Here is a 12,959-nt window from a genome sequence, read left to right as displayed (position 1 = left end):
GGCAGGGGAAGAGCTAGAAAATCTATTTTTCTGGAAGGAAGCAGCCTCAATGATGGAGAAGATACCAAGTTAGAAACTCAACTCTAGTCAAATATGATAAGTTAGGTGTAGAGAACTTGGTTCAAGCTTGAACAGTTGCTGAGAATTAACATAAAGGCTTCACGCTTCCTAATGCTCAGTTGAAAGAAATTTCTGCTCATCCAGGAACAGATACAAACAATATTCCCTGGCTGTTAAACCAGGCTTTAAAGGACAGAAACACATATAGCCACAGGTGTTCAGTGGGGAGAAATGGTGGCAATAGTTAGTCATAGTCATAGTCATACTTTATTGATCCCGGGGGAAATTGGTTTTCGTTACAGTTGCACCATAAATAATAAATAGAAGTTATTAATATATTGTAATTATAAAGATTATTTTCTTCTCCCACTTTCTTACTTTGCAATGGATTCATGCTCCTTTCATTGTCTCTGGCTAACCAGGTGACCAACTAACCATAGAGCCAACAGCTCACAGTACTAGTGCCAACATCAGTATCCTGGCTCTCCCCTCCCAAATAACACTATTAGTTTGATTTTTTATTTAAAATCTTAAACAACATAAACTGAATTTTATCCTTTCCTTGTACTTATAGGCCATGGTAATTTGTATGTTCTCTGCTGTCACAATCACTCACAGTCATGTTGGAAGCCCTCAAGAGCTGGGTGAGAACTCCAAGTACAGTGTGCATTTAGTTCAGTGTTCTCGAGTGCAGCATCCACAGAGTACGGACTCTGTTGATGTTAAGCTGGTGGTGGCAGAATTAAATGAGCTGATTAAATCAAATAAAGGAATTATTTTCAGACAAGCATAGCAGATGATGATGTGTTGCAGCAGCAGTATCTGGAAATTGATGGAAACCACTGGGATCTAAGGCAACCATGTATTCAGTAAGTACCTACAGTCTAAGAAAGTTTGGCTGTGAACTGATGAGCTGAAGTCTGTGATTATGACACTGGTATGCATTATGAAGGAGATAGGCTAGCTGGTACTTGATTCCAGAAGGCATTCCCACTCCTTAGTTTAAATACTATAGAGATAATCAGACCAGAGGGACAGAAGTATGTGACCATAGCATCCAGGTATTGGAGGAGTTCCAACCTGAGTATTTGTTGAACATGTACATGGTAGTCTTCTCTTCAATTGGGCAAATTAATCACAGTACTTGTCAACACAGAGGACAAGAAAGGACCCCAAGGAAGGATCCAGAAGCTGAAATAGTAACTGGTTTCTCTTTACACAGATGCTGCTTGACTGGCTGAGATCTTCCGGCCTTTTTGTTCTTGTTTCAGATTTCAGCATCCGCCATTCTATTTGCTTTCCTAGCTGGTCAAGGCCTAAGAATTAAATGCAATTCTAGTCACTCTTTTATAGAATGAATGTAATTGCATCAGAAAGGGTGGAAAAGAGATTTACAAAGCTGAGTACAGAGAGAAAATTAAGAACCTGGTGGCATGCTGCGAAGACTAGTGGGGTACCGCAAGGCTCAGTGCTGGGACCCCAGTTGTTTACAATATATATTAATGACTTGGATAAGGGAATTAAGTGCAGCATTTCCAAGTTTGCAGATGACACGAAGCTGGGCGGCAGTGTTAGCTGTGAGGAGGATGCTATGAGGGTGCAGGGTGACTTGGATAGGTTAGGTGAGTGGGCAAATTCATGACAGATGCAATTTAATGTGGATAAATGTGAGGTTATCCACTTTGGTGGCAAAAACAGGAAAACAATAATCTGAATGGTGGCCGATTAGGAAAAGGGGAGGTGCAACGAGACCTGGGTGTCATTATACACCAGTCATTGAAAGTGGGCATGCAGGTACGGCAGGTGGTGAAAAAGGCGAATGGTATGCTGGCATTCATAGCAAGAGGATTCGAGTACAGGAGCAGGGAGGTACTGCTGCAGTTGTACAAGGCCTTGGTGAGACCACACCTGGAGTATTGTGTGCAGTTTTGGTCTCCTAATCTGAGGAGAGACATCCTTGCCATAGAGGGAGTACAAAGAAGGTTCACCAGATTGATTCCTGGGATGGCAGGACTTTCATATGATGAAAGACTGGATCAACTAGGCTTATACTCTCTGGAATTTAGAAGATATGGGGGTATCTTATTGAAACGTATAAAATCCTAAAGGGATTGGACAGGCTAGATGCAGGAAGATTGTTCCCGATGTTGGGGAAGTCCAGAACGAGGAGTCACTGTTTGAGGATAAAGGGGAAGCCTTTTAGGACCGAGATTAGGAAAAGCTTCTTCACACAGAGAGTGGTGAATCTGTGGAATTCCCTGCCACAGGAAACAGTTGAGGCCAGTTCATTGGCTATATTTAAGAGGGAGTTAGATATGGCCCTTGTAGCTAAAGGGATCGGGGGTATGGAGGGAAGGCTGGTACAGGGTTCTGAGTTGGATGATCAGCCACGATCATACCGAATGGTGGTGCAAGCTTGAAGGGCCGAATGGCCTACTCCTGCACCTATTTTCTATGTTTCTAAGACAATAACCTATCCCTCAACGACAGCAAGATGAAGGAATTGATTGTTGACTTCAGCAGACCGCACGACCCAATTTACATCAGTGGTGCGCAAGTGGAACAGGTCAAAAGTTTTAAGTTCCTCGGGGTCAATATCACAAATGAACTGACTTGCTCCAACCAAGCAGAGTTCACTGCCAAGAAGGCCCACGAGCACCTTTACTTCCTGAGAAAACTAAAGAAATTTAGCCTGTCCTCTAAAACCCTCACTAATTTTTATAGATGCACCGTAGAAAGCATTCTTCTAGGGTGCATCACAACCTGGTATGGAAGTTGTCCTGTCCAAGACCGAAAGAAGCTGCAGAAGATCGTGAACACGGCGCAGCACATCACACGAACCAATCTTCCATCCTTGGACTCACTTTACACCGCATGCTGTCAGAGCAGTGCTGCCAGGATAATCAAGGACACGACCCACCCAGCCAACATACTTTTCGTCCCTCTTCCCTCCAGGAGAAGGCTCAGGAGCTTAAAGACTCATACGGCCAGATTTGGGAACAGCTTCTTTCCAACTGTGATAAGACTGCTGAACGGATCCTGACCTGGATCTGGGCCGTACCCTCCAAATATCTGGACCTGCCTCTCAGTTTTTTTGCACTACCTTACTTTCCATTTTTGTATTTTCTAGTTATGATTTATAATTTAAAATTTTAATATTTACTAATTTTTACTATTTTTAATATTTAATATTTGTACTCCAGGGAGCGGAAAGCACAGAATCAAATATCGCTGTGATGATTGTACGTTCTAGTATCAATTGTTTAGCGACAATAAAGTATAAAGTATAAAAGGTTAAAAACCAGTAGAGATAGAGCAGTAAAATACAGCCACATCCACACAGAGACTGTCAGTAACAGTTAATTTAAGAGATCACTCAAGGTAATAATTTCCTCCTGATTTCTTTTCCATTTCTAACTGCCAGTTCTTAAAATACTTATTACCTTGATAACTTTAGTGACATTTTGTTGTGGAGATTTCCTCCGCTCTCTCTACCCCCACTGCTCTCTGCAACTTGAAACACATCAGCTTTCTCACTTTTCCAGTTTGGAATGAAGACATTTTTGACCTGAAGAGTTGACTTTATTCTTCTCCCCACTGATGCTGCCTGACCTGCTAAGTACCTCCAGAATTTGTGTCTTTGTTTTGGATTTCCAACAATTGTTGTTTTTGTTTTGTTCAATAAATGAGAAGATTGTCATGGTCCGGTCCGTGAAGTCCGCATTCCGATTCACGGTCCGGTCCATCGACCCTTGCTGCAGGTTTTCCTGTCTACCTTGTTTCTGTTCCTGTTGAGCACTACTTGAAGCAGCTGATTCTCGTTGGGGCTGGCTGCATAAATACCTCCAGAGACCAGGGCGCGGCTGCTGCATTGTTCTTGTCCTTACTCCTTGTATCCCTTCCCCTGCCTTCTGTTTCCTCACCTGAAGCCTTGCCTTGTCTTGCTGGTAACTCTTGCCTCGCCTGAAGTTCTTGTCTCGCCTTGCATTGTATGAAGCCTTGCTTGTCTTGCTGGTAACTCTCGCCTCGTCTCGCCTGAAGTCTTGTCTTGGAGCCACCCTGAACCTAGCTCCCTTCCTGTCCCTTGCTTCCGTCGGGTAAGCCAGGCCAGATTGCCATTACCCTGCAGTGGGTCCTGTCCCTTGCCTCCATCGGGTAAGCCAGGCCAGATTGCCATTACCCTGTGGTGGGTTCTGTCCCTTCCTGTCCCTTTCCGCCATCAGGTAAGTCAGGCCAGATTACCGTTACCCTACGGTGGGTTCTGTCCCTTCCTGTCCCTTGCCTCTGTCGGGTGGAGATCCGCACCCTGCCCAGGAGGAGTTTCAAGTCCCCAAGCCTTAAGCCTCACCCCAAGCCAAGCTTCAAGACCCCAAGTCTCAAGCCTCGCCTCCAGTCTCAGGTCACCAGCCTCGCCTCAAGTCTCGGGTCTCCAGCCTCGCCTCAAGTCTCGGGTCTCCAGCCTCACCTCAAGTCTCTGGTCTCCAGCCTCGCCTCAAGTCTCTGGTCTCCAGCCTCGCCTCAAGTCTGAAGATTTCAGCCTTGTCCTGCCTGCCAGCCAAGTCACGTCCTTGCCTAGTTCTGGGGTCCGAGCCAGAGGCAAGACCCAGGTTCTGGGTCCTTGTCCAGTCTCTGGCTCGGAATCCAAGCCCAGGCTCCGAGCCCTCTTGTCCAGTCCTGTTCCGGGTTCCCGGTTTTCATGTCCATGTCCTAGCCCTCACCCTGTATCCTAGTCCTGTCCCTAGTACTTCAGTATCTGTGTCTTGCACTTGGGTCTGTTCCCAGCCACCTCCTTATGACAAAGATACCTTTCCCCTTAGCAAAATATTGAAAAGCCGAGGGCATGAAACTAAAATAATTGGACCAATTAGAGAGAGGGATGAGGAAAAAGAGTTCATTCAGGGTGGTAAGGATTTGATGTATGCCATGTGAAAGTGTTTGCATCAGAAACTTTTACTACATTTAGGCAATACTTGGATGTGTTCTTGAAGAGCCCCTGCAGGGTTATAGATCAAATATGGAAAGGTGAAAAGGCTACAGAGCCCTTATTGGACTAGCACAGACACAATGAGCTAAATGGCCTTTGTGCTACTTGCAAGTTTTCCACGGTTTAAAAAAAATAAATCATTTAGTGGTTGCACAATTCTTTCTCAAAGTGTGATTAAAAACTATTATATGTATACTAGATTTAGTCAGCTTCAAAAATAAAGCATCTTCCAATAAGTTTTCATCTATGGAAATCAAGCTTTAGTTAGGCTTAATATCCAAACCATTGGAAATCCGTACCTAACACAACACAAAATGCTGGAAGAAACAGCAAGTCAGGCAGCACTAATGGAAGGAAATGATCAGTTGACGTCTTGGGCTATGACCTTTAATCAGGACGGGCTTGTGTCTCTATAGGAAATTTGTCATCCGTCTTGAACAACTCCATTTCCCTTGCATCCAACTATGAATCCCAAACAAGGAAAGCAAAACTCTGAACCATAAATTTGTAATACCCACAGATAAAACTTTATCTTAGATCACAGGCAACACACACAAAAAATGCTGGTGAATGCAGCAGGCCAGGCAGCATCTATAGGAAGAGGTACAGTCGACGTTTCGGGCCGAGACCCTTCAACTTTTCTTAGATCACAAGCAGTTTTCAAAAAGGTCAATTTCAGCAGGAAAGAGGGGCCCCACCAATAAAAATCACTGTTGCATTCAGATAACATCCAACTATAAAAGTATAATGATGTTGTGCATGGTGCATGAACACACTCCTTAACAACGATCTCATAATGTCCACTTTTAATGGCTTTCAATAAAGGCTGCTTCCTTCAAGCAGACATCATAACTAGTATCCAGTCTGTGATGCCAATGATATAGTGTAGAGGACAGTAGTCTACCTGGGAACTGGATGGACAGCTATTTTCTGAAGTACTGCTCTTTTAATTTGCCACTCAATCTATTGCTTAAAATAATAGTTCCACGTGGATGATATAATCTTCTTTTCAAGTTTATTAACAGATTTGATACAGCACAATACAGCACAAACAGTTTAACCTTGTCCCAAAAATTCAAATCATATTACAGGCTGCATTTAACATGGAAGGTAAACTTAAAACTAATACTCAGCATGATATTTAAGTAGGCCTATAATCAACCTCTAGAATAGACTGCTTCAGCAAATGGACTTAGTAGTTAGCAATTCATAAACACAAGAGATTCTGCAGATATTGAAAATCTTGAACAACACATACAAAATGCTGGAGGAGCTCAGCATATCAGAGGGCACCTATGGACAGGATAATAAACAGCTGACGTTTCGGACTAAAACCCTTTTTGGGTCAATATTAAGTGTCTCACGCAAAACGTCAACTGTTTATTCCCCTTCCTAGATGCTGTCTAAAAACAGATTTCTTATTTAAAATACAATTTAGAATGCACAAAACATGAGTAATTTGACACTGTAAAAGTATCATAGTTGAGAAGGGGAAAAAAGACTAGATTTACAGCTGCCCAAACCTCTTAACCTCAATTGTTTTCACTTTCAGCCTGGACTGTTGTAGTCAATTTGACAGAGACTCCAACTAGCCAGCAAATCCATTACCACTGCATCATGAAGGCAGAAGGAAAACTAAATGCTGCTTGGTCTCCTTTATCATATAGCAAAGTTCAAATGTTTCCATGAGTTTGGACACCAAAGATCAGCAGTTTTTGACTCTACGTTAAAAGGCAAGAATTAGAATTAAAGTTGACTCTTAAGTTATCTACAGGCACCACAGAATAACTAACCCTGACTGTATATTCCTCTCTCCTATCCAGGGCAGAAAAGGTCAATATCAACACCAATGTACCTCACCTGACTAATACCTGTAAGTCAGGGTGGACCAGCAAACAAACACAACATTCTCTGGTCTGCATATCTTCAAGCATAATTAAACAGTGTTTAATATTGCAAATATATTACTCACCCAAAATTATGTCCATGAATCACTTGTATGGATTTCCAACAGACTAAACTCTTTGTACAGTATCAAAATGGACATCCAATTCTATTATACAGAGTGCCAAAGGACCAGGACATTTCCACATCAACCTGCATAGAGCTCCAAGGGATCCAACTCCTTCTCACTCAACCTCTTTACAAAGAATTCCAAAAGATCCAATGCCTTCCAGTTGCATGCCACAATATACTAAACCGTTTCTTATTCAACTGCCTGTATTGTTTATGCTTTGATAGGAAAAACTCTTTCCTGTTCATTCTTATTATGTGGAATTAACCAGTTTTCCACTAACTCCTGATGTGTATAATAATTCAATGTTAACTTCCTTCCCTTTCATTGCCATTGTATAAAAAATCTTATTTCCAAATCTGAGCCACGTGTTTCTTCCATGATAGGCAATGCAGTACTTACGGTTCATTCCGACATCATGGTAGGTCAGGATTGCTGGGCGGTTTCCTTTAGGAGCACCACGGATAACAACATGCAACATCCCATAGGGGGTTTCAATGTCATGCTCCTAGAGAGATTGACAACAACAACAATCAGTTACTGGAAATCTTATTTTTATTTACCAAAATTCCTGATTGCACACATCCGCACATTATATGATAAACTCAGGCATTACATATGGTCACCTTCTTATCCATTATACACACAAGCGTAGACATTATTCCTCATTAATGGATCCCTTGTTCAATCTATTTGATATTGTACTCCTTACAATCCCTCTCTCATTAAATTAGTGATTGTATTACCTTGCATTATATTCCTTGTATAATACAGGTTTACCCCACCATCCGAAGGTAGAGTGTTCCTATGAAACGGTTCGTAAGCCGAAATGTCGTAAAGCGAAGAAGCAATTACCATTTATTTATATGGGAAAATCTTGTGAGCGTTTGCAGACCCAAAAATAACCTACCAAATCATGCCAAATAACACATAAAACCTAAAATAACAGTAACATATAGTAAAAGCAGGAATGATATGATAAATACACAGCCTATATAAAGTAGAAATACTTCTCTACGATTGCCTGCACAGATCTCCGTAGCGAAAATCTCACGCAAGCGCTGTTGGCATAAACGCGCTCTCCAGTAACCTTTAAATTATGAAGCTGCCAAACCTACCAAATAACATGTAAAAATACACAGCCTATATAAAGTAGAAATAATGTACGTACAGTATAGTATCACTTACCGGAATTGGGAAAACAGCGCCAAGCACACTGATGATGGTGTGTTAGACTGAGTCGTCGCAAGCTGGGTGATGCAGTGGCCCCCACCCTCCGGGCCGCCGACCCGATACATTGCCGCGAAGAACGCAGCAGTAGCCAGGAGGCACTCAGCACATCTTTAAGAAAAAAGCCAAAATAAACATGCTAATTAATTAGGTGCTGCCCGGCACGTAAATGTCGGCGCGGATCAGAGGCGATTGCCCATTGCATCACCTCTGATCTGGGCCGACAATTACGTGCTAGGTGGCACCTAATTAATTAGCATGTTTATTTCGGCTTTTTTCTTAAAGATGTGCTGTGCGCCTCCTGGCTACCACTGCGTTCTTCGCAAATCGGTACAGTATCTGTCCGGGGCACGGGTGTTGGGGTAGTGGGACACGGGGGTGTCATCTCATCGTCGATCAGGGCAGGCAGCTCATCTTCTCCTATGACTGTCCGCCTCGATGTCGAAGGTCCAGGTTCGTCATCTGCTGTGGCTGATGTGGAAGACTTGCTTGACTACTGAGCCTCGCGCATTCTTCTATCATACAGTTGTTTGTAAGGACTCAAACTATCCTGTAAATATCCCCTAAACCGATGTACCCTTTCAAAATTAAAGCCATGCTTTATCACTGCAGTGAAAATCTCACGCAGTTGCTTCACTTTCTGCATTTGGTTGCATTCGGTTTTGATTGTTATCCTTTCCTCTTCCAATTACATCAGCTCTTCATCTATCAGTTCTTGGTCATGGGATGCCAAAACCTCTTCAACATCATCTTCGTCAACTTCCACAAGCCAAACTTACTTTGTCCTTGCTTCGTTCACCACGATCGAAATGTTTAATTATGTCTAGTTTTACGCTAAATGTAACACCCTTACTCTTTCAGGCTTTTCCGACACCTTAGAACTCATCTTGCTAACGGCTGCTCAATGCAACGTGTTAAGGCAATGCCGTTCCGAATCCGGGGGAGAGCGGCTGCTTGGGGCGCGTGCTGCCTTTTATCACGCACTGATTTTTCGCGCGCTGCCTTTCTTTGTAACAGTGAAAACACCTTCTGAAAGCAAAAACAGGGTACTAATGTAGGTCTTTCGTAACAGTGAGGTTTCGTAAAGTGAACATTTGAAAAGCGGGGGACACCTGTATATCACAACTGTAAAAGCTCCTCACACAGTATACATGTTGAATCAGTGATTACAGAGCCCCACCATTTGGAAGCCTGTTAAATCAGTAATTAATGCATAATTTCATCTCCAAATCTTAGTAAATACAGCGATTGCATAGTCTCAACATCCCTGCCTCCTCTTAGTCGTAACATAGTACTGCACCAGTTTATAATCAATATGTCATTGTAAACCAGTGACCATAACATTACTCTTTTTCATTTATCTAAAGTAGTGATTCTGTAATTGCACTGTAAACCTACTCTGTAAACATCTTCCAGAAGGATTGACCAGGAAGGACTCCTAACACAATATGTGGACAGGCCATCCAGAGGAGAGGCCATGCTGGATATAGTACAAAGCAGTGAGCCTGGTCAAGAGAATAATCTCTCTCTGGGTGAGCATTTTAGAGACCGTGACCACAACTCCTTGACTATTACCATAACCTTGGATAGGTTTGGGAGCATACTGTATGGCAAAATATTTAATTGGGGAAGGGCAAATTATGAAGCTATTTGGCAGGAACTTGGGAACATAAATGGGAACAGATGTACTCAGGGAAATGTACAATGGAAATATGGAGTTTGTTTCAGGAGCACATGCATGGCATTCTGGATAGGTTTGTCCCTTTGAGGTAGGGAAAGGTTGGCAAGGTGAAGAAACCATGGCTGATAAAAGAAGTGGGACATCTAGTCAAGAGGGAAAAGGAAGTATACATAAGTTAAGAAAGCAAGGATCAGACAGGCTCTTGAGAGTTGTAAGGTAACTAGGAAAGAGCTTAAGAAGAGACTTAGGAGAGCTAGAAGAGACAATGAGAAGGCCTTGGTGAGTAGGATTAAGGAAAATCCCAAGACATTCTACACGTATGTGAAGATTAGGAGGATGACTAGAGTGAAGGTAGGACAGATCAGGGATTAAAAAGGAAATGTGTGCCTGGAGTCTGTGGAATTAGGGGAGATCATAGAGTCAAAGAACACTACTACACAGAAAGAGGCCTTTTGGCCCATCTAGTACGTTCTGAACTATTACTGTCTGGACCCATTGACCTGTACCTGGACCATAGTCCACCATACGCCTCCCATCCATTTACCTATCCAAATTTCTCTTAAATATTGAAACTGTACCCGCATCCACCACTTCTGCTGGCAGCTCATTCCAGCCTCTGAGTGAAGTTGTTCCCCAGAGTGTTACCCCTAAACATTTCACATTTCACCCTTGACCCATGACCTTTAGACTTTTTCTTCTAGTTACTGGAAAAAGTCTGCTTGCACTTACCCTAGCTATACGCCTCATAATTTTGCATACCTTTATCAAATCTTCCCTCATTCTCCTATGCTCCAGGGAATGAAGTCCTAACCTCTTCAACCTTTCCCTATAATTCAGGTCCTCAAGTCCTGGCAACAGTCTAGTAAATTTTCTCTGCATTCTTTCAATCTTATTGATATTTTTTCTGTAGGTAGGTAGCTTCACACAATAGTCCAAATTGGGAGTCACCATTATCTTATACAACTCCAACATAACATCCCAGCTCCTGTACTCAATTTTTTTTATTTATGGCCAACATGCCAAAGCTCTCTTTGTGACCGTATCTACCCGTGACGCTACTTTCAAGGAAATATGGATCTGTAAGCCCATATCCCTCTCTTCTACTGCACTCCTCAGTGCTCCACCGTTCACTGTGCAAGTCCTCCCCTGGTTTGTCCTCCCAATGTGCAACACCTCACACCTGTCTGCATTAAATTCCATCTGCCATTTTTCAACCTATTTTTCCAGCTGGTCCAGATCCTGCTGCAAGCTTTGATAGCCTTCCTCATTGACCACTACAGCCCAAATCATGGTGTCATCGGCAAATTTGCTGATCCAATTTACCACATTATCATCCACATTGTTGATATAGATGACAAACAGCAATGGGCCCAGCACCGATACCTGCGGCACTCCACTAGTCACAGGCCTCCTGTCAGACAGGCAACCATCTACTACCACTCTCTGACTTCTCCCACAAAGCCAATGTCTAACCCAATTTACTACCTCATCCTGAATGCCCAGTGAATGAACATTCTTGACCAACATCACATGTGAGACCTTGTCAAAGGCCTTGGTCAAGTCCATGTAAACAGCATCCACTGTCATGCCTTCATCATTCTTCCTGGTAACTTCCTCGTAAAACTATAAAATTGGATAGACACAACCTATCATGCACAGACCCATGCTGACTATCCCCAATCAATCCATATCTATCCAAATACTTGTATATCCAGTTCCTTAGAATATTTTCCAATAAAATGCCCATTTCTCGTATCAGACTCACCGGCCTATAATTTCCCAGTATTAAGGTCCTCAATGAAAAACTTGCTTCAGCATTTACCAGTGAGGGTGTCCTTAATGAATGCGAGAATGGTGTAGAAAAGGCTAACATGCTGGAACATGTCAACATTAAGAACGAGAATGTGCTGGAACATTTGAAAAACATTAGGATAGAAATGTACTGGGGCTGAATGGAATATATCCTAGATAACTGCTGCACCCATAGCAATGATTTTTGCATCCTCACTGGCCACAGGTGAAGTACCAGAAGATTGGAGGTTGGCAAACATTATTCTTTTGCTCAAGGTAATAAGAATAATCTTCGGATTTGTATCCCAGTGAGTGGGCAAACTATTGGACAGGATTCCTAGAGACAGGATTTGGAGAAGGATAGTCTGATTAGGGATAACCAGCATGATTTGTGAGGGGCATATTATGTCTCATGAGTCTGACTGAATTCTCCAAGGTAGTGACAAAACAATTTGATGAAGGTAGAGCAGTGGATGTCTGTATTTGGATTTTAATAAAGCATTTAACAGGGCTCATCATGGTAGGGTCATTCAGAAAATCAGAAGGCACTGGATTAAGGAAAACTTGGCTGTGTGGATCCAGAACTGGCCTGCCCACAGAAAGCAGAGGGCGGTAATGGATGGAGTATACTCTGCCCAGAGGTTGACGACTAGTGATGTTCCACAGAGATCTGCTCTGGCACCCCTGCTCTTGTGATTTTTCAAAAACATTTTTGGATGAGGAAGTGGAAAGGTGAGATATTTGTGAGATAGTAAGTTTGCAGATGGTTGGTGGTGTGGATAGTGTAGAAGGTTACAACAGGACCCTGATAGGATGCAAAGCTGGGCTGAGCACTGGCAGATGGATTTCAATCTGGAAAGGTGCGTAGTGATACTTGAAGGTAATAGTCAGGATTAATCACAGGATTCGCAGCAGCATGGAGGAACAAAGGGATCTTGGGGTCCATGCCTATAGATATCTCAAAGTTGCTGTGCAAGCATTTACAGTAATTACAATGGCATATGATGTGTTGGTCTTCATTAGTCAGAGGACTGAGTTCAAGAGTTCCTCGATAAAACTCAGGTTGGACCACAGTTGGAATATTGTGTTCAGTTTTGGTCACGTCATTATAGGAAGGGTGTGGAATATTTAGAGATGGTGCAGAGGAGATTACCAGGATGCTGCCTGGATTAGAGAACAAACCTTATGAGGAATGGTTG

General features: G+C 42.7%; 1 protein-coding gene across 2 annotated transcripts in view; it reads right to left on the bottom strand.

The window, feature by feature from the left end:
• The window catches only part of ndrg4 (NDRG family member 4), a 240,336-nt gene that overhangs the window by 157,125 nt on the left and 70,252 nt on the right, over window positions 1-12,959 (bottom strand). For both annotated transcript variants that reach the window (XM_072279374.1, XM_072279373.1), the window contains exon 2: window positions 7,461-7,566. In XM_072279374.1, the coding sequence (XP_072135475.1) occupies window positions 7,461-7,539 (79 nt within the window). In that variant the 5' untranslated portion in view covers window positions 7,540-7,566. The remainder of the gene's footprint in view (window positions 1-7,460; window positions 7,567-12,959) is intronic.

This window comes from Mobula birostris, chromosome 15 (assembly GCF_030028105.1).
Source record: "Mobula birostris isolate sMobBir1 chromosome 15, sMobBir1.hap1, whole genome shotgun sequence".
Taxonomy (NCBI): Eukaryota; Metazoa; Chordata; class Chondrichthyes; order Myliobatiformes; family Myliobatidae; genus Mobula; species Mobula birostris.
The sequence above is the reverse complement of the archived record's forward strand: the minus strand, read 5'-3'. Positions and strand labels throughout refer to the sequence as shown.